Source organism: Phoca vitulina, unplaced genomic scaffold (assembly GCF_004348235.1).
Source record: "Phoca vitulina isolate PV1807 unplaced genomic scaffold, GSC_HSeal_1.0 scaffold1, whole genome shotgun sequence".
NCBI lineage: Eukaryota > Metazoa > Chordata > Mammalia > Carnivora > Phocidae > Phoca > Phoca vitulina.
This window is the reverse complement of record NW_022589704.1, coordinates 92,796,562-92,817,313: the sequence shown is the minus strand read 5'-3', so window position 1 is coordinate 92,817,313 and position 20,752 is coordinate 92,796,562. Positions and strand designations below refer to the sequence as shown.

General features: G+C 39.1%; 1 protein-coding gene across 1 annotated transcript in view; it reads right to left on the bottom strand.

Annotated features, from left to right (window-relative positions):
* MAP3K19 (mitogen-activated protein kinase kinase kinase 19) overlaps window positions 1-17,012 on the bottom strand; it is a 50,992-nt gene extending 33,980 nt beyond the window's left edge. Inside the window, exons 1-4 of the mRNA XM_032425626.1 lie at window positions 16,989-17,012; window positions 14,746-14,900; window positions 12,915-13,030; window positions 3,088-3,194 (exon numbers count right to left, since the gene is read on the bottom strand). Coding sequence (XP_032281517.1) covers window positions 3,088-3,194; window positions 12,915-13,030; window positions 14,746-14,843 — 321 coding nt within the window. The 5' untranslated portion in view covers window positions 14,844-14,900; window positions 16,989-17,012. The remainder of the gene's footprint in view (window positions 1-3,087; window positions 3,195-12,914; window positions 13,031-14,745; window positions 14,901-16,988) is intronic.
* Between the last annotated feature and the right edge of the window lie 3,740 nt (window positions 17,013-20,752).

The window sequence follows — 20,752 nt, the reverse complement described above, 5'->3', positions numbered from 1 at the left end:
TGCATCATGGGTCCAATTTTCCTTCTTTATTTTTATCTATTCCCTTAATTTTTAAAAAAGATTTAATTTATTTATTTATTTTAGGTAATCTCTATACACAACATGGGGCTTGAGTTTACAACCCGTTTCCAGAGTCACATGCTCTACTAACTGAGCAGCCAGCTGCCCCTCTATTCCTTTGATTTAATAGGGCACATAGTAGCTTCCTTAAAAGGTATTTGAGAAGTAAAGTGCTTGAGTGTTTGTATGTCTGAAAAATGTCTTTATTCAACCCTAATACTTGATTTATAGTTTGGATATAGAATCTGAGGTTGAAAACAATTCTTTTCTCAGATATTTGAAAGCATACCCCTCCCCTTGGCATTACTTTCAATTTAAGTGTAGCATGCATTCAGAAAAGTGCATAGACTTGTAAATTTTTATAAACTGAACATTTGTGTAACCAGGACCCAGATCAAGTAAAAGAATTCTTAGATATAACATGAGAATTAAGACCCATAAGAAATAGATAAATTGGTTTTCATCAAAATGAAAAACTTTGTTTGATGAAAGCCATGTTACAAAGGTGAAAATAACAAGCCAGTTCTTCCTATTGACTAGTAGAAAATATTTGCAAATCACATATCCAGAACATATAAGGAATTCTCTAAACCCAACAGTAAGAAAACAAACAATCCAATCAGAAAATGGATAAAAGTTTGAATAATTTATGCTAATGGGGAATAATAAACCCATGAAAAAATGTTCAACATCAGTCATTAGGGAAATGCAAATTAAAACCACAATGAGAGACCACCATACATCTATTAAGACAGTTTAAAAAAAAATACTGATAGTGCTAAATGCTGGCCAGGGTACAGAAAAACTGGACATCTCATTCATTGCTGATGAGAATATAAAATGATAAAGCCACTCTGAAAAATTGACAGTTTTTTTAAAAGTTACACATACATTTACCATATAACCCAGTAAATGGATTCCTGGACATGTATCCTAGAGAAATGAAAATTCATGTTTGTACAGAAATCTATACACAATTGCTCATAGCTGCTTTATATATAATAGCCCCAAGCTGGAAACAACCCAAATGTCTCTCAACAGGTGAACGGTTAAGTAAACTGTGAATATTTGTGCCATAGAATACTACTTAGCAATGTAAAGAAACTTCATACAACTTGGATCTATCTCAAGAGCATTATGCTGAGTAGAAAAAGCCAATCTCAAAAGTTTTTATGTATGATAATCCCATTTATATGACATTCTCAAAATGACAAAATGATGGAGATGGTATACAGATCAGTGGTTGCCAGGGGTTACGGAAAGGAAGAGGGTGTGGCTATAAAGAGGGTAGTAGGAGAGGCATTCCCTTGTGGTGACAGTTTCATATTTTGATTCTGGTGATTCAAGGGATGAAATGTCACAGAACCAGGGGCGCCTCGGTGGTTCAATTGGTTGGGTGACCGAGTCTTGGTTTCGCCTCGGGTCATGGTCTCGGGGCTATGGGATCAGCCCCCGTGGGGCTCCCCACTCAGCATGGGGACTCTCTCTCTAAAATAAATAAATAAATAAAATCTTTAAAAAAAGTCACAGAATTGCATACTCAGACACGCACAGAGAAAGAAAGAAAAAGGAATGTATGCGAATTCTAGTGAAATCCAAGCAAGGTCTGTAGTTTAGTTAATTGTAATGTGTCGATATCAACTTCCCAGTTTTGACAATCTGCTATAGTTATGATAATAGTTCCCATTGGGGGAAGCTGGTGAAGTTTACACAGGATGTCTTTGTACTATTTTTATAAGTTCCTATGAATCTATAATTATTTCAAAACAAGAACTTTTTTTTTTTTTAAGATTTTATTTATTTATTTATTTATTTGAGAGACAGAGAGAAAACAAGCGGGGTGGGGGCAGTGGAGGAGGGAGAAGCAAACTCCCCACTGAGCAGGGAGCCCTACACGGGGCTCAATCCCAGGACCCTGGGATCATGACCTGAACTGTAGGCGACACTTAACCAACTGAGCCACCCAGGCGCCCCAAGAAATTTTTTCAAATTAAATTTTTGGGTTTTGTTTTCTTTGTTGTTTTGGGATGATTTTTCGGAGGAGAAAGGGACTGAAAAATCTTTACTCCACCATCTCCAAAAGTCCTTGTTGATAAATATTATAGTCCATACCTCATTAACTTTTTTTAAATAAAGATTTTATTTATTTATTTGACAGAGAGAGCGAGAGAGCACAAGCAGGGGGAGCAGCAGAGGGAAAAGGAGAAGTAGGCTCCCTGCTGAGCAGGGAACCCAACACGGGGCTCCATCCCAGGACCCCGGGATCATGACCTGAGCTGAAGGCAGATGCTTAACCAACTGAGCCACCCAGGCACCCCCCCCCATTAACTTTTAAAAATAAACAATTTGTGGCCATATTTTTTCTTACCAAAAAAATATAGGGTAGCAATATTTTTAACTGTCTGGGCTATGTTAATTTTTATAAAAATTGAAAAGGTACAAATGAGGACACAGTGCACAGTTCGTCTCCAATTCTCTCCCAGTAGGCAACCACTGTTACCAGTTTGTTGTATATACTGTGTATCAGTTCACAGTTTTCTATGGATTACACTATTTGTTACTAGTACTGTTACTGACCTGTGAGGGACTTTTTGTGGAGTCATTCATCATGACGGGGCGGGGGGACTGGGGGGATTGTGACTGGGGCCAAGAAGAGGCACCTTCTTTATGGTACCCTCTGATGGATTTGAAATGATCAGATTAATGGTCTTCTCTTTTTCCACATTAACACACATAAACACAAGCTATATTTTATTATTTAGTATGGGTTCAATATTCTGTGGTATTAGATGTACACACACATATACACACACACACAATGCTCAAGACTCCGAGTTGATTAGTTAATTACTGCTGTGAGATTAAATTTGTGGAACACTGTCTTATTAATTGTGCTTTCAATTACTTTGTGATTAAAAATATAATTGTAATATGTGACTGTTATAAAATATTCAAGCAATACAAATGAAGTTGTAGATGGAGTAGGTTATCCATTTTTTGTTAGTTTCTTTAAAGAGAACATCTTACCTCACTGCTGCTGATGATTATATTTTGGTTTGTAGTAACTGTCATCATATCAGTTGGAGAAGAGTTTGTATCATGACAAATGTCAAGCAATGATTCAGCATGTCTTTCTGCCAAAAGAAACAGAATAATGTGTTGTAATAAGACTCATCTCTATCAATTTCATAGAAAGATCTAGCTCTTGGTTCTAAAACCAGTTCCATTTTGTCCAAGATTTTCCTAAAATAGTGGTCTGGGATCCTGATGAAACTTCAGGCAATAATTTTCACAGGAAGGTTGTGAGTACAAGAGTCCACAAAATGGATGGGTTTTTGTTTGTTTAAAAAAACAAAAGTTAGGCAAAGTTGCCAAGTGAAACCCCTAACAATGGGTTTGGAAATTACATTTGTTCTATAGTTATCAAGACCAGGCACATTTTATGTCTAGCACTTGAAGCCACATTAAATTGGCAGAGTTCTGAACACCAAAAGGTGAACTCCCCGTTAGTTCCTGGGACTGCTCTCATATGCATCCCCCTCCTGCTATTGTGACTTCTTCAAATAAGGGCAGGCTCTTCGATGAAAACTTCTTCCTATTTCGATGGCTCTTCCATTTATTTTGTAACTGATACAAAATTGCACAAGATTTGTCTCTGCTCAGATCCTCCATTTCTTTACCAAATTTTCCTTCCTTACTCCTTGCAGTCTATCTTCTGCCTCTATCCTGTCATTGAAACTTCACACTTCCTTACCACATCTGCTTTGCAACCTCTTTTCCAAGTTGGCATTTTCCCACTCCTTGCTTCTAGCAACTCTCTCCCAGTTCCCTCTTCTCTTTCTCACTGCCCTGGGTCCCTATGTGCACACCACTCTCTAACTGTGGGTATGCCTCCTGGGCTCAGCCCCTTGCAATCCTCCAGTGATCTTACCCACTTCCAGATCCTCACAATCTCCTTTTTGTAGTGACCTCCCAAACGAACATACCAAATCATCCCTTCCCACAGCCCTGTCCTACAGAACATCGCTACTTGGAAGTCCCAAGGTTCCAACAAATGCAATGCTTTGGAACCCATTACCTTCAATATCCTCACCAAACCAGAGTGGTCTTCTCTTTTGCTGATTGTCTTTCCATCTCCCCCCTTCCCAGGGCTGAAACTTTGGAATCATATTTGATTGAACCCTCTCGACTTTTGTCTCTGTCGGCTTTACATCACTAAGTTCCGTCGGTTCTTCTTTTACAACAGCTCTTGGGCTCACCGCACCCAGCACACGTCAGGCACAGTCCCACACCAAGCCCAGGACTCTTTTCTGGTCCTTGTCATCACACACAGGCACTTCCACAGTCTCTTAATAGAGCTCCCTGCTATGAGTCCCTTCCTTTGAATCCATTCTACACAATAACAACAGTTTAATTTTCCTAAAACATGGCTTTCATCATTCCCTGGCTTAAAATTCTTTAGTGACTCTATTTTATCAAAAAAAAATCTGCATTCAATCAGTCTTCAATGGACCCAGTTTCTTTAGGTATCTGATCTGACTATGTATTCCTGTTCCCCAACACAAACTTTCTAGTCTCTTGTTTGCCCCTCGGATAAGCGAGGCTCACTTACACCATGATGCCTCTGCTCCACCAAATCAAATCCCATTGTTTCTCAATGATGGACCAGATTGGGTCTCACCTCTATCATGAAACCTTACTAGGGATAGCCTTGTTCCCTGACCAGAAGCTTCAAATAAAAGCCAATCAGACAAGAAAGCCAAGCAGCTTTCACAAGGTCACATGTTGCTCAGTGGAACTTTTTTCATTTTACTTTTCTCTCTATTTCTGTGTCTTTGCTCAGACTCTTTCTCCCCACCTATATCAAACCTTGTGTCTTTTTCTCTTCCTTCCAAATCCTTTTTTTAAGGATTTATTTATTTATTTTGAGAGAGAGAGAGAGAATCCAAGCAAGCAGGGGAAGGGGGAGAGACTCTTTCAAGCAGACTCCCCACCAAGCAAGGAGCCCGAGGTGGGGTTCTATCCCACAACCCATAAGATCAGGACCTGAGCAGAAACCAAGAGTTGGACGCCCAACCAACTGAGCCACCCAGGTGCCTCTCTCTTCCTTCCAAATCCTATCTAGCATTTAAGGACCATGGTCTGTCCCTTGTCCCCTTTCAAGCTCACAAAAAGCTCTTTCTCTCCTGACTTACGTGATGCCTCCCTGACCATACTGAACACTTTCAGGAATTTGGACCATGGGGGAACAAGATGGCGGAGGAGTAGGAGACCTAAATTTTTTCTGGTCCCAGGAATTCAGCTAGATAGGGATCAAACTATTCTGAACACCTACGAACTCAACAGGAGATTGAAGAAAAGAATAGCAGCAACTCTCTGAACAGAAAAGCGACCACTTTCTGGAAGGTAGGACGTGCGTGAATCTGAGGCGATATTCGGGAAGATAGACGGCGGGGGAGGGGGCCTTCGTCAGCCGCTTCTGGCAAGTGATAGAGCCGCAGAGCACAAAATCGGGAATTTTAGAAGTCTGCTCCACTGAGGGACATCGCTCAGTGGCTAAGTGGGGGGTAGAACCCTCGTGGGACAGTGTGGTCTCAGGACCCTCGGGTCACAGAAAGACCGGGGGTGCCTGAGTGCGGCAGAGCTCCCAGGTGTCGGAGCGGGGAAGCTGGCTGCAGAGACGGAGCCGAGGCGCGGGCTCTAGGCTCGGGGTTGCCATAAGCCGTGATCCGCGGCACAGTCGGGCCACTGCTCCTCCAGCAGGGACCCGACAAGCGGCAGATCCAGGGAGACTCCCCTTCATGCCCCAGGAGGAGTGGTGCGGGAGCGCACTGCAGGGATCTGCTGGATTTGGAGACTCCACCTGGGGTCGGGTGCCAGAGATAGAAACGCTCGGTCACAGGGCGGGTGAGCACGGAGTGCGGCCGGAGACCGGGGAGACGGGACTGACTGACTACTTTTCTCTGGGGGCTCACTGAGGAGTGGGGCCCTGAGTTCTCGGCTTCTCCGGGGCGGAGATTGGGAGGCCACCATTTTCACTCTCGGCCTCCAAAGCTGTGTGGAAAGCTTGCAGGGAACAAAAGCTCCCGAGAGCAAACCCAAGCAGATTACTTAGCCCGGACCGGGCAAGGGCGGGGCAATTCCACCTCCAGCAAAGACATTTGGGAACCACGGTAACAGGCCCCTCCCCCAGAAGATCAGCGAGAACAGCCAGCCAAGACCAAGTTTACTGATCAATGAGAACAGCAGAACGCCAGCGCTAGGGGAATACTGCACATAGAATCCATGGCTTTTTTACCATGATTCTTTACTCTTTCAAAGTTAATTTTTTTAACTTTTTTTTAAATTTTTCTTTTTCCCTTTTTCAACCAACATCTTATCAATCCCTTTTTTAAAAAACATTTTTATTTTTCATTTTTAGAGTCATATTCTATCCCTTCATAGTAGTTAACCTTATTTTTGGTATATATATCTATATATATGTTGTTCTCTCTTTAAAATTTTGGGATACAGTTTCTTCTAACAGACCAAAATATACCCTAAATCTCTAGTGTATGGCTTTGTTCTAGTCTCCTGCCTGATCACATTCTCTTCCTTTTTTTTTTTAAATCCTCTTCTTTCTTTTTTCAACCAACTTCTTATCTTATTAATTCCTTTTATAAAATCTTTTATAATTTTCATCTTTACAGTCATATTCCATCCCTTCATCGTATTAACCCTTATTTTTGTACATATATAAGTTTTTCTTTCTTTAAAATTTTGGGAGGCACTTTCTTCTAACGGACCAAAATACGCCCAAAATCTAGTGTGTGGCACTGATCTATGCACCAGCCTGATCATATTTGATCATATTCTGCTTTTGTTTTTGTTTGTTTGTTCATTTTTATAATTTTTTCTTTTTTCTTTCTTTCCCTTTCTTTTCCCCCGGTTTCAGGTCTCTTCTGATTTGTTTAGTGTATATTTTTCTGGGGACGTTGTTACCCTGTTAGCATTTTGTTCTCTCATTCATCTATTCTCCTCTGGACAAAACGACAAGATGGAAAAAATCACCTCAAAAAAAAGAACAAGAGGCAGTACTGACTGCCAGGGACCTAATCAATATGGACATTAGTAACATGTCAGAACTACAGTTCAGAATGATGATTTTAAAGATACTAGCTGGGCTTGAAAAAAGCATGGAAGATATTAGAGAAACCCTTTCTGGAGAAATAAAAGAACTAAAATCTAACCAAGTTGAAATCAAAAAGGCTATTAATGAGGTGCAATCAAAAATGGAGGCTCTAACTGCTAGGATAAATGAGGCAGAAGAGAGAAATAGTGATATAGAAGACGAAATGATGGAAAATAAAGAAGCTGAGAAACAGAGATAAACAACTACTGGATCACGAGGGCAGAATTCGAGAGAAGGGATACCATAAGACAAAACAATATTAGAATAATTGGGAACCCAGAAGAAGAAGAAAGAGAGACAGGCAGAAGGTATATTAGAGCAAATTATACCAGAGAACTTACCTAATTTGGGGAAGGAAACAGGCATCAAAATCCAGGAAGCCTAGAGTACCCCCCTCAAAATCAATAAAAATAGGTCAACACCCTGACATCTAATAGTAAAACTTAAGAGTCTCAGAGACAAAGAGAAAATCCTGAAAGCAGCTCAGGACAAGAGATCTGTAACCTACAATGGTAGAAACATTAAATTGGCAACAGACCTATCCACAGAGACCTGGCAGGCCAGAAAGGACTGGCATGATATATTCAGAGCACTAAATGAGAAAAATATGCAGCCAAGAATACTATATCCAGCTAGGCTGTCATTGAAAATAGAAGGAGAGAGTAAAAGCTTCCAGGACAAACAAAAACTAAAAGAATTTGCAAACACGAAACCAGCCATACAAGAAATATTGAAAGGGATCCTCTAAGCAAAGAGAGAGCCTGAAAGTATCATAGACCAGAAAGGAACACAGACAATATACAGTAACAGTCACCTTACAGGCAATACAATGGCACTAAATTGATATCTTTCAATACTTACCCTCAATGTAAATGGGCTAAATGCCCCAATCAAAAGACACAGGCTATCAGATTGGATAAAAAAACAAGACCCATTGATATGCTGTCTGCAAGAGACTCATTTTAGACCCAAACACACCCCCAGGTTGAAAGTGAGGGGGTGGAAAACCATTTACCATGCTAATGTACATCAAAAGAAACCTGGGGTGGCAATCCTTATATCAGACAAATTAGATTTTAAACCAAAGACTGTAATAAGAGATGAGGAAGGACACTATATCCTACTTAAAGGGTCTATCCAACAAGAAGATCTAACAACTGTAAATATCTATGCCCCTAACTTGGGAGCAGCCAATTATATAAGGCAATTAATAACAAAAGCAAAGAAACACATCGACAACAATACAATAATAGTGGGGGACTTTAACACCCCCCTCACTGAAATGGACAGATCGTCTAAGCAAAAGATCAACAAGGAAATAAAGACTTTAAATGACACACTGGACCAAATGGACTTCACAGATATATTCAGAACATTCCATCCCAAAGCAACGGAATACACATTCTTCTCTAGTGCCCATGGAACATTCTCCAGAATAGATCACATCCAAGGTCACAAATCAGGTCTCAACCAGTACCAATGGATTGGGATCATTCCCTGCATATTTTCAGACCACAATGCTTTGAAACTAGAACTCAATCACAGCAGGAAAGTCGGAAAGAACTCAAGTACATGGAGGCTAAAGAGCATCCTACTAGAGAATGAATGGGTCAACCAGGAAATTAAAGAAGAATTAAAAAAATTCATGGAAACAAATGAAAATGAAAACACAACTGTTCAAAATCTTTCGGATGCAGCAAAGGCGGTCCTAAGAGGAAAGTATATAGCAATACAAGCCTTTCTCAAGAAACAAGAAAGGTCTCAAATACACAACCTAACCCTGCACCTAAAGGAGCTGGAGAAATAACAGCAAATAAAGCCTAAACCCAGCAGGAGAAGAGAAATAATAAAGATCAGAGCAGAAATCAATGAAACAGAAACCAAAGAACAGTAGAACAGATCAATGAAACTAGGAGCTGGTTCTTTGAAAGAATTAACAAGATTGATAAACCCCTGGCCAGACTTATCAAAAAGAAAAGAGAAAGGACCCAAATAAATAAAATCATGAATGAAAGAGGAGAGATCACAACCAACACCAAAGAAATACAAACAATTATAAGAACATATCATGAGCAACTCTATGCCAGCAAATTAGATAATCTGGAAGAAATGGATGCATTCCTAGAGATGTATCAACTACTGAAACTGAACCAGGAATAAATAGAAAACCTGAACAGACCTATAACCACTAAGGAAATTGAGGCAGTCATCAGAAATCTCCCCCTCCCCCCCAAAAAAAGCCCAGGGCCAGATGGCTTCCCAGGGGAATTCTACCAAACATTTAAAGAAGAATTAATACTATTCTTCTGAAACTGTTCCAAAAAATAGAAATGGAAGGAAAACTTCCAAACTCATTTTATGAGGCCACCATTACCTTGATCCCAAAACCAGACAAAGACCCCATCAAAAAGGAGAATTACAGACCAATATCCCTGATGAACATGGATGCAAAAATTCTCACCAAAATACTAGCCAATAGGATCCAACAGTACATTAAAAGGATTATTCACCATGACCAAGTGGGATTTATCCCTGGGCTGCAAGGTTGGCTCAACATCTGCAAATCAATCAGTGTGATACAATACATTAATAAAAGAAAGAACAAGAACCATAGGATCCTCTCAATAGATGCAGAAAAAGCATTTGACAAAGTACAGCATCCTTTCTTGATCAAAACTCTTCAGAGTATAGGCATAGAGGGTACATACCTCAATATCATAAAAGCCATCTATGAAAAACCCACAGTGAATATCATTCTCAATGGGGAAAAACTGAGAGCTTTCCCCCTAAGGTCAGGAACACGGCAGGGATGTCCACTATCACCACTGCTATTCAACATAGTACTAGATGTCCTAGCCACAGCAATCAGACAATAAAAAGAAATAAAAGGCATCCAAATTGGCAAAGAAGTCAAACTCTCACTCTTTGCAGATGATATGATACTTTATGTGGAAAACCCAAAAGACTCCACCCCAAAACTGCTAGAACTCATACAGGAATTCAGTAAAGTGGCAGGATATAAAATCAATGCACAGAAATCAGTGGCATTCCTATAACAAGAGAGAAGAAAGAGAAATTAAGGAGTCGATCCCATTTACAATTGCACCCAAAACCATAAGATACCTAGGAATAAGTCTAACCAAAGAGGCAAAGGATCTGTACTCAGAAAACTATAAAATACTCATGAAAGAAATTGAGGAAGACACAAAGAAATGGAAAAATGTCCCATGCTCATGGATTGGAAGAACAAATATTGTGAAGATGTCAATGCTACCTCAAGCAATCTACACATTCAATGCAATCCCTATCAAAATACCATCCACTTTTTTCAAAGAAATGGAACAAATAATCCTAAAATTTGTATGGAACCAGAAAAGACCCCGAATAGCCAGAGGAATGATGAAAAAGAAAAGCAAAGCTGGTGGCATCACAATCCCGGACTTCAAGCTCTATTACAAAGCTGTAATCATCAAGACAGTATGGTACTGGCACAAAAACAGACACAGATCAGGCGCCTGGGTGGTTCAGTTGGTTAAGCAACTGCCTTTGGCTCAGGTCATGATCCTGGAGTCCCTGGATCGAGTCCCGCATTGGGCTCCCTGCTCGGCAGGGAGTCTGCTTCTCCCTCTGACCCTCCCCCCTCTCATCTGCTCTCTCTCATTCTCTCTCTCTCAAATAAATAAATAAAACCTTTTAAAAAAAAAAAAGACACTGATCAATGTAACAGAGAACAGAATAGATAGCCCAGAAATGGACCCTCAACTCTATGGTCAACTAATCTTCGACAAAGCAGGAAAGAATGTCCAATGGAAAAAAGACAGTCTCTTCAACAAATGGTGTTCAGAAAATTGGACAGCCACATGCAGAAGAATGAAAGTGGACCATTTCCTTACACCACACACAAAAATAGACTCAAAATGGTTGAAAGACCTAAATGTGAGACAGAGTCCATCAAAATCCTTGAGGAGAACACAGGCAGCAACCTCTTCGACCTCAGCCAAAGCAACTTCTTCCTAGAAACATTGCCAACGGCAAGGGAAGCAAGAGCAAAAATGAACTATTGGGACTTCATCAAGATAAAAAGCTTTTGCGCAGCAAAAGAAACAGTCAACAAAACCAAAAGATAACCAACAGAATGGGAGCAGATATTTGCAAATGACATATTAGATAAAGGGCTAGTATCCAAAATCTATAAAGAACTTATTGGGACGCCTGGGTGGCTCAGCCAGTTAAGCAGCTGCCTTTGGCCCAGGTCACGATCCTTAGGGTCCTGGGATCGAGTCCCACATTGGGCTCCTTGCTCCGTGGGGAGCCTGCTTCTCCCTCTCTCTCCCTCTGCTTGTGCTCTCTCTGTCAAATAAATAAAATCTTTAAAAAAAAAAAGAAGAACTTATTAAACTCAACACCGAAAGAACAAATGATCCAATCAGGAAATGGGCAGAAGACATGAACAGACTTTTTTTCCAAAGAAGACATCCAAATGGCCAACAGACACACGAAAAAGTGCTCAACATCGCTCAGCATCAGGGAAATCCAAATCAAAACCTCAGTGAGATACCACCTCACACCAGTCAGAATGGCTAAAATTAACAAGTCAGGAAAGGACAGATGTTGGCAGTGATGTGGAGAAAGGGGAACCCTCCTACACTGTTGGTGGGAATGCAAGCTGGTGCAGCCACTCTGGAAAACGGTATGGAGGTTCCTCAAAAAGTTGAAAATAGAGCTACCCTATGACCCAGCAATTGCACTACTGGGTATTTACCCTAAAGATACAAATGTAGGGATCCGAAGGGATACGTGCACCCCAATGTTTATAGCAGCAATGTCCACAATAGCCAAACTATGGAAAGAGCCTAGCGGATGTCCATCAACAGATGAATGGATAAAGAAGATGTGGTATATATATACAATGGAATATTATGCAGCCATTGAAAGGAATGAAATCTTGCCATCTGCAATGACATGGATGGAACTGGAGGGTATTATGCCGAGCAAAGTAAGTCAATCAGAGAAAGACATGTATCATATGACCTCATCAATAATGAGGAATTCTTAATCTCAGGAAACAAACTGAGGGTTGCTGGAGTGGTGGGGGTTGGGAGGGATGGGGTGGCTGGGTGATAGACATTGGGGAGGGTATGTGCTATGGTGAGCGCTGTGAATTGTGTAAGACTGTTGAATCACAGACCTGTATCTCTGAAACAAATAATACATTATATGTTAAAAAAAAAAAAGAAGATAGCAGGAAGGGAAGAATAAGGGGGGGAAATCAGAGGGGGAGACGAACCATGAGAGACTATGGACTCTGAGAAACAAACTGAGGGTTCTGGGTGGACAGGGGTGGGGGGATGGGTTAGCCTGATGACGGGTATTAAAGAGGGCACGTACTGCATGGAGCACTGGGTGTTATACGCAAACAATGAATCATGGAACACTACATCAAAAACTAATGATGTAATGTATGGTGATTAACATAACATAATAAAAAAAAAAAGAATTTGGACCATGTCTTAGATTTCTTTGCATCCCCCAGAATACCTAGTCATGGGCCTTGTATATAGTCACTGCTCCATAAATTGTTGTTGCCTTGATATCTTTAAATGAATCCATCAAATACATGTAGAAAAAGAAAGATTTCTAATAAGACTTTTCAATAAGGGGAAAGTGGGATAGAAGTATTTACCTGGTTTTGGCATAGAATTCATTAGAATGTCCAATAACTGCTGTTTCCTAAAACTTTGTATTTGTGACACATAATGTATTGCTGATTTTCCACTAAAATCACAGAGTTTAGGATCTCTAGGAAGAATAGAATCAACATCAAAGATAATTTAGTTAAATCTATTAAAAAAGCAATATGAGGGAAAAACATTGACATCAAATAAATAAAAGTAATAACATAGTTTGGAGCTGACAATAATAACTTCAAAATGTAAGAGAGAGTGACAATTTTTCAAGATTTTTAAGTAAAAGGATTATGCTGTATATCTTATTCCCACTCCCATCCTAAAAACATTCCAATATTTGCAGAAAATGTCCAACTTTGGGCAAAAGTTTTCATAATTCTTTAATGATGAGTAAATCAAGTAAAGATTGAAACATCCTGATAAACTGTTGTCTTACCATTCCAAATAGCTGACTTGATAGGTTTTTTTCTTTCCAGTGATTTAGCTAACTGCTTACTTTCTTGATAATTCTTTTTTTCTAATGCTAACAGCTAGCTTTTTATCATTCAAAATAGTAGAATGGCATAGAATCTCTCTTTAAAATTAAGCTGACATGTTTATTTCACAGGCTCTGGTTGAGTGGAGCGATCTTGTCATAAAATCCCTCTACATGATCTTCTCATTTCTCTTTGATGTTTTATCATCTGCAACAATACTCTCTTATGGATTTTTCTCCATCAAAGGTCATGATTCAAAAAAATAGCATAGGACCAAGAATCAGGGGACAGCCACTGCCTTGATATGTGGCAGTAAGTAAGTCACTTAACTCATTGGCACTTGAGTTTGCTCGTTTGCCTTGATTAGTGTTTCTCAATGTGGCATTTTTTGATTTCCTATATTCCGGACCCCACTCCAGGCCTATTGAACACCATCTCCGGAGTGGTGTCCAGTAATCTCCGTGTTAAACAATCTCCTCAGTTGTTTCTTAACTCTGAAGTCTAAGGTAGCTTCAAACCTTCATCTTTATCCCATTATACTAACTGATCCTTTTACAATAGCTCATGTTCTTAACTACACTTTTGTTCTTGTAGTTCCCTTTTCCTCTTTTATTCCCAAAACAAAATTCTCATGAAATACTGAGAAAGAATTTGGGCCATCTGTTCTTATTTGATGATAAGATATCTAGGTAACAGTATTAGGAAACTGCAATTCCAACATGAAAAACTGTATATTAATCCTGATTTTTTTTTTAAAAAAAAGCTAATTGTTTACTTACCCTCCTCCTAAAGAGCATTTTGGGGCATATAATAATTTTTAGATAACTGGAAATCACTACTATAAATTGCTTTTGATAATTGACAATGTTTTCTGAAATAATTAGTAACAACTTGGGGGTAAGGAGCTACATACTCAAGAAATATTTGACACTCCTCATAACTACCAAAATAATATTTAAACAAAAAAATAGTCAACATCCTAAGAATAATAGATAGCAACATCTAACATCTGTACATCACTTTGCAACTGCTAAGTCTCTTTTATGAACATGCATGTGCATTCAATTCAATATAAAATTTTTTTTGAGATTTTATTTTTAAGCAATGTCTACACCCAATGCAGAGCTTGAACTTACAACCCCGAGATCAAGAGTCACATGCTCTACCGACTGAGCCAGCCAGGCACCCCAATATGTAGAATTTTAAAAAGCAATCTATATGGGGGTATAGCTCAGTGGTAGAGCATTTGACTGCAAAAAGCAATCTATATGTTTAGGTTTACAAGTGACTTCTAAAAATAACAGTGACATAGAACCTCTTCCACTGATGCTGACTGACCACTCTTACTCACGCGTGATGCTTGAGGAGCTCAGACAGAACCTCCACAGGTCTGTAGACTGTTGACATATCAAGACCCTCAAACAGATCCACATCCCTCACAGCCAGCATCAGAGGGGTCAAGCCATGTTGGTTTGGGAAATTTATATCCAGGAACTCTTCAGATGCCTTTAAAAACAAGAAGCTTAATTTCTGTTATGTTTTTACTGTGTGACTATTTATACTAATCTTTGCATTTTCCTTGTTTAGCCAAATTTTCATTTTAACCTCAGTACATTCTTTCTCAGTATCTATATTGAGGAGGGGCTGATGAATTGAAAGAACACAGGCCTAAGAGACAGACAGACTTGGGTTTGAATTTTACTTCCGTAAGCTCATTCTTTAACCTCGCTGATAAGGTTATATCAAGGACACTTGATTAAATCAATGGACATCCAGTTAAGCAATGAATAATTTTCACTGGGGGCATAATTATATTAAAATATTTATTTGGTATTTATCTGAAATTCAAATTTAATTGAATGTCCTGTATTTTTTTGTTTGCAAAATCTGGCAATCCTACTCTCTCACCTTCAGAGTCCTCAGCTGTCAGTAGGAAAAACAATGTCTTCTCTGTGGGTTTTTTTTTTTTCAAGATTTTGTTTGTTTATTTGAGAGAGAGACTGAGCAAGAGAGAGAGAGCATGAGCTGAGCCAGGGGAGAGGACGAGGGAGAAGGAAAAGCAGACTCCCAGCCTCTGCGGCAGGGAGAGGATTGATGATTGGAGATAGAATATGAAAAGCACTGAGTAGAATTTGACACATGCTCAATAAATATTTGTGTAGTGAATGAATGATCCACAATAATAAGGTAGCTCATTTAACTGTATATGAACAGTCAAATGTAGGTGGGTATATAGATGATATTTGCTGCTTTAATGAAAGTAAAACTTAATTTGGATAATTCAGAACTGAAAAACCACTGTAAGGCCAAATTATCCAAATTGCTTATTTTGTAGACCAAAGTAACTCACTAATTTCCATCTCTACTTCACTTTATGCCATATCAGTACAGTCAATGTTTTTACCTCAGTTTCTCTAGGGACAAACTAAAGATAATGATATTACCTCAGAGAGGTGCTGTGGGAATTAATTAGTTAATATTTTTTTTCAGTCTCTGAAAAGAAACTACCTCTTATATCAATGTTTATTATTAGTTAGAACCAACATGAAAGGTTTGAGCTGAGAGTAGCCTTGCAATAGCACATTAATTCAGCATATCTGCTTATTAAGTTCTGGATTCAGTTATAGGCACCAGTTTCTCAAAAAGTGGCTGCTAATATTTAGGGTGAAAAAATGTGGTTATGAAAACATATTGGATTATAACAACTGTTACAAATACCATTGAAATAAAATTATTGTCTTTCAAAAGTGTTCTAAGCTTCAGTTATGACATATGGCAATTTTAGACTATGGTTTAATACAACAAAAGAATTTAGAGTCCTTTGGATTTTGTTGTAGATTTCTTTGAACTCTAGGTGACCAGAATTCTGTTCACTTTCTCTTTATCTGTTTGTGTCTCTACCATAGGGACTAGAAGAAACTGTTTCCTAGCAGCAATTGATTTTCTTTCAGTTGGAAGATCATGTGATCTGACAGTATCTCTGAAGGTAAATACCAAGAATAGACAGTTGCTGGTCACCGACAATTAAAGTCCTTGGTTATGTATATGGTTTTGTAAGTTACTTTGGGAAAGCATATCTGTGGCTAGAAGATCTAAACAAGAAGATCAATACCTTTAGAAGAAAGCACTTAAAAAACATATCCTCTTAACTCCTCTGGTTACAACTAAATATTATGCAAAGCATAGGCTCTCTGATTCCCTTTTCAGGATAAAGATAATAAGTGCAGCTGGTCCAAAGGGATCTAAACAGCAATTGTACAAATGGCAATGATGTCAAGGGAACTCCTCTGAGCAAGTTGACAGCAGTTCTCTAGGGGCATCCTGGGAGCATGTCATTTCCCATGGGTGCTGTGTGATTCTAACATCCAGCTGGAGGAAGGTGGAAATAGGCTGCTGCTGTGTTCTTTTATTATCCTGTTTTCCACCCTAGTATCCTCTTTGATCCTGTTTCTTTCTCCTATTTTCTTCCTGAAACTTTCTGGGACTGCATTTGCAAAGAACTTATTTTTCTTTAAAAGGAGTCCTATGTAGTCCTTTCTTACCATTCACCTACCCACCTATCCAAAGGCAGAAACAAACATCAATTTAACTTACCAGCAAGTGTTGAAGTTGTTCAAGATCGCCTTGCCATGAACTTTGTAGAAGTTGCATTTGGGGAGCCTGGATTCCATTGATGGCCAAGAGTTGTCTTTGCACATCGCAATTAGCCACATGAACTGCGGTTTGATTGCTGTAATTACAAAGGGTGATATCTGCTCCCTTTTCCAGAAGAAATTCAACAACCTGCAACACCACAACATTCTTATTTACATTTTTGAGTGCAAATAGTATCTTCAGGGCTACTCAGAAAACTTAGTTAGACATGGCTTTGATTCATGATGTAGGAAAGGAGAATAAGAGGGGCATAAAAATGAAGAATTGATTTGAATGCCGATGATTGCTATTTGCCTTTTTTAAGTTAGGAAAACAAAAATCTCCATGACATGGATGATTTGGGGATACTATTCTTTTCTTTTTTAAGATCTTATTTTTAAGTAATCTCTATACCCAACATGGGGCTTGAACTCACAACCCTGAGATCAAGAGTCACATGCTTGGGGTGCCTGAGTTGCTCAGTTGGTTAAGCATCTGACTTCAGCTTAGGTCATGATCTCAGGGTCCTGGGATTGAGCCCTGCATTGGGCTCCATGCTCAGCAGGGAGTCTGCCCCTCCCCCATGCTTGTGTTGCCTCCTTCTCAAATAAATAAAATCTTAAAAAAAAAAAAAAAGGGTCACCTGCTCTAACAGCCAGGCACCCCTTGGGGATACTATTCTTTTCTTAAAACTAGAAGTCTGTGAGTATATTATGTTAAACCCACATAAAGCATCCAAGTCCTATTAGTATGATCTGTAATTTAAAATATAAAACCCAGGGCTCCTGGTTGGTTCAGTGAGTTAAGTATCTGCTTTTGGCTCAGGTTATGATCCCAGCATCCCTGCTCAGCAGGGGTCTGCTTCTCCCTCCCCCTGTTCTTGCACTCTCTCTCCCTCTCAAATAAATAAAATCTTTTAAAAAAATAAAATATAAACCCCCCAAATTTAGACATACATTCTTGAAAGTACAAATATTTCCACAAGCATGTCTAGGGAGCAAATAAATGCTATTCAAAATGTTGATACATAATTTATTCAACAAATAAGATTGAGTGATTAACATGGGTCAAGAACTGTCCTTGGTGCTGAGACTCCAACAATGAACAAGGCAGGAACCAAGCTTTAAGGCATTTACAAACTAATGAGGAACAGAGACAGATAAAAAGGCAATTGTGACATAGTGTGATAAATGCAATGATAGGGTAAATATAGGAGACTGAAGGTGGCCACTTAGAAGAAATGAATTAAGCTGTCTTGGAGGGTCCAGGAAGACTTCGTGGAGAAAATGATGTCTATCAAGCTGAGAACTGAGGGATCAGACTTAGTTAACTAGGCAAAGGCTAGGGGAAAGATTGTTTCAAGCAAAGGATATAGTGTAAACAAAGTACAGTGGATGCTATGGACTGAATTATTTCTTCTCAAATTCGTATGTTGGAGCCCTAATCTCCAATGTGACTGTATTTGGAGAGGGGGCCTCTAGGAAGTAATTAAGATTAGATGAGGTTCTAGAAATGGAGCCCTGATCTGATAGGATTAGTGTCATTATAAGAAGAGACAGGAGAACTTGTTCTCTTTCTCTCTGCCAAGTGAGGACACAGAGAGAAAGTGGCCATCTATAAGCCAGAAAAAAAGCTCTCACCAGAAACCAAATTGGCCAGAATCTTGATATTGGACTTCCCAGTTTCCAGAACTATGAAAAAATTAATTTCTATTGTTTAAGCTACTCAACCATGGTATTTTTGCTATGGAAAGCCCAAGATGACGAATACAGAGGACAAAAGAACAAATAACATTCAAAGCTCTGGAAGTCTAAATTAGACATGGAGCTCAGGATGGGGGATGGAGGGTAAGGAAATGTGATGGAGAAGTCAACAGTAGATAAATCCTGAAAGGCTTTACCAACTCCCTTTAGGAATTAGAGTTGTATCTTCAGGGCAATGGGAAGCCAGTGAAAGATTTTAAACAGAGAGATGACATGATCAGATCAGCACTTCAAAAAAATCACTGTGGGAAGAGCAGAAGTTGAGAGACCAATGAGATTACTCAGTGGCCTCATGTAGAGAAAATGGTACCAAATCAGGAAAGTGGTAGTAGAACTGTAGCAACTGAGGGCATAATCCAAGAATATTTAGGAGATAGAACCGATTAGATATGGGTGTTGATGGTGAGCCAGAAATCAAGATAATCCCCAAGTTTTTCACTTCAGTCCATTTTTGTCTAGTTTCCTTACTGCCACTGAGGACCCGGCCACCATGATCTTTGGCCTGAAACAATGCAACAACCTTCTAATAGGTCTCTCCATTTCCAAATACCTTTGTCTGAAACCCAGTACAGTGGATAGATTCAAAAAGTCAGAAAATAATAAGTGTTGTCAAGGTTCTGAAGAAATCAGAACCCTTATACACTATTGTAAATGGTATAGCCACTTTAAAAAACATTCTGGCAGTTCCTCAAATGATTAAACACAGAGTTCCCATACGACTCAGTAATTCCACCCCTAGGAATTCTAGAAGTGGAATGAAAGAGAAATGAAAACATATGACCACATTAATACTTATACACAAATGTTTGTGGCAGCCTTATTCATCATAGCCAAAACATGGAAACAACCCAAATTTCCATCAATGGACAAATGAATAATGAAAATGTGGTATACCCATATAACGGAATATTATTCAACTATGAAAAGGAATGAAGTGCTGATCCATGCTGCAACATGAACCTTGAAAACAGTATGCTAAGTAAAAGAAGCCAATCACAAAAGACCACATGCTGTATGATTCCATTTATATGAAAGTCCAGAATAGGAAGATTTAAAGACAGAAAGTAGATTAGTGGTTGCTTAGGGCCAGGGCAGGGAAAAGGAGGAAAGATAGAAAGAGATAGCTAAAGGGTTCAGAGTTTCTTTTGGGGGGGGCAGGGAGGTGGGTAGTTCTTTTTGAGATGATGAAAATGTTTTAAAATTGACCATGGTGACGATTGTATATTCATGTGAATATACTAAAACCCACTGAATTCCACACCTTAAATGGATGAATTGTATGGTATGTGAATTATATCTCACTAAAGCAGTTTTAAAAAATGCCTTTGCATGCCTGGTTGTCCTACGGGGTCTGGGCGCTGCCTTCCTTTCCAGCCTCATCTTATGCTACTCTTCCCCTTTCCGCTGCAAGTTCTAGTCACCTTTTTACCTCAAATATGCAAGTTTTTTCCTAACCAAGAGGCTTTATCTCCGTTATCCCTTCTTCCCCAACAGTTCTTCAAATGTCATCCTTTATCATTACTTTAGTCTTAGCATAAATGTAACCACATTAGTGAAGATTTTCCTGACCACCTTATTAAAAGAGGATTCACTCTATTGGTTACTTCAAAGCACTAACAGCAATTTGTAATGTAATTAAGTGCTTTTTGTTTCCTTATTTGTTCTGTTTCACCTTCACTAGCATGTAAGTCCACATTGCAAGAGATCTTATCACATGAATAAATGTCTAGGAATGAGTAAATGAATGATTTAAGATAAATAGATGCTGATGCTATTTAATAAAATGGAAAGCACTGATGCTGGTGTTCCTCAGGAGAATTAGATTTGGGGAGAAAAACAATGAAGACAATGTGGACATGCTATGTTTGAGATCTGCCACACACACACATACACACACACACACAAAGGTATTCAGGTGAGAGATGTGAGTTGAGATACAGAATTAGGAGCCACCCCCTTATC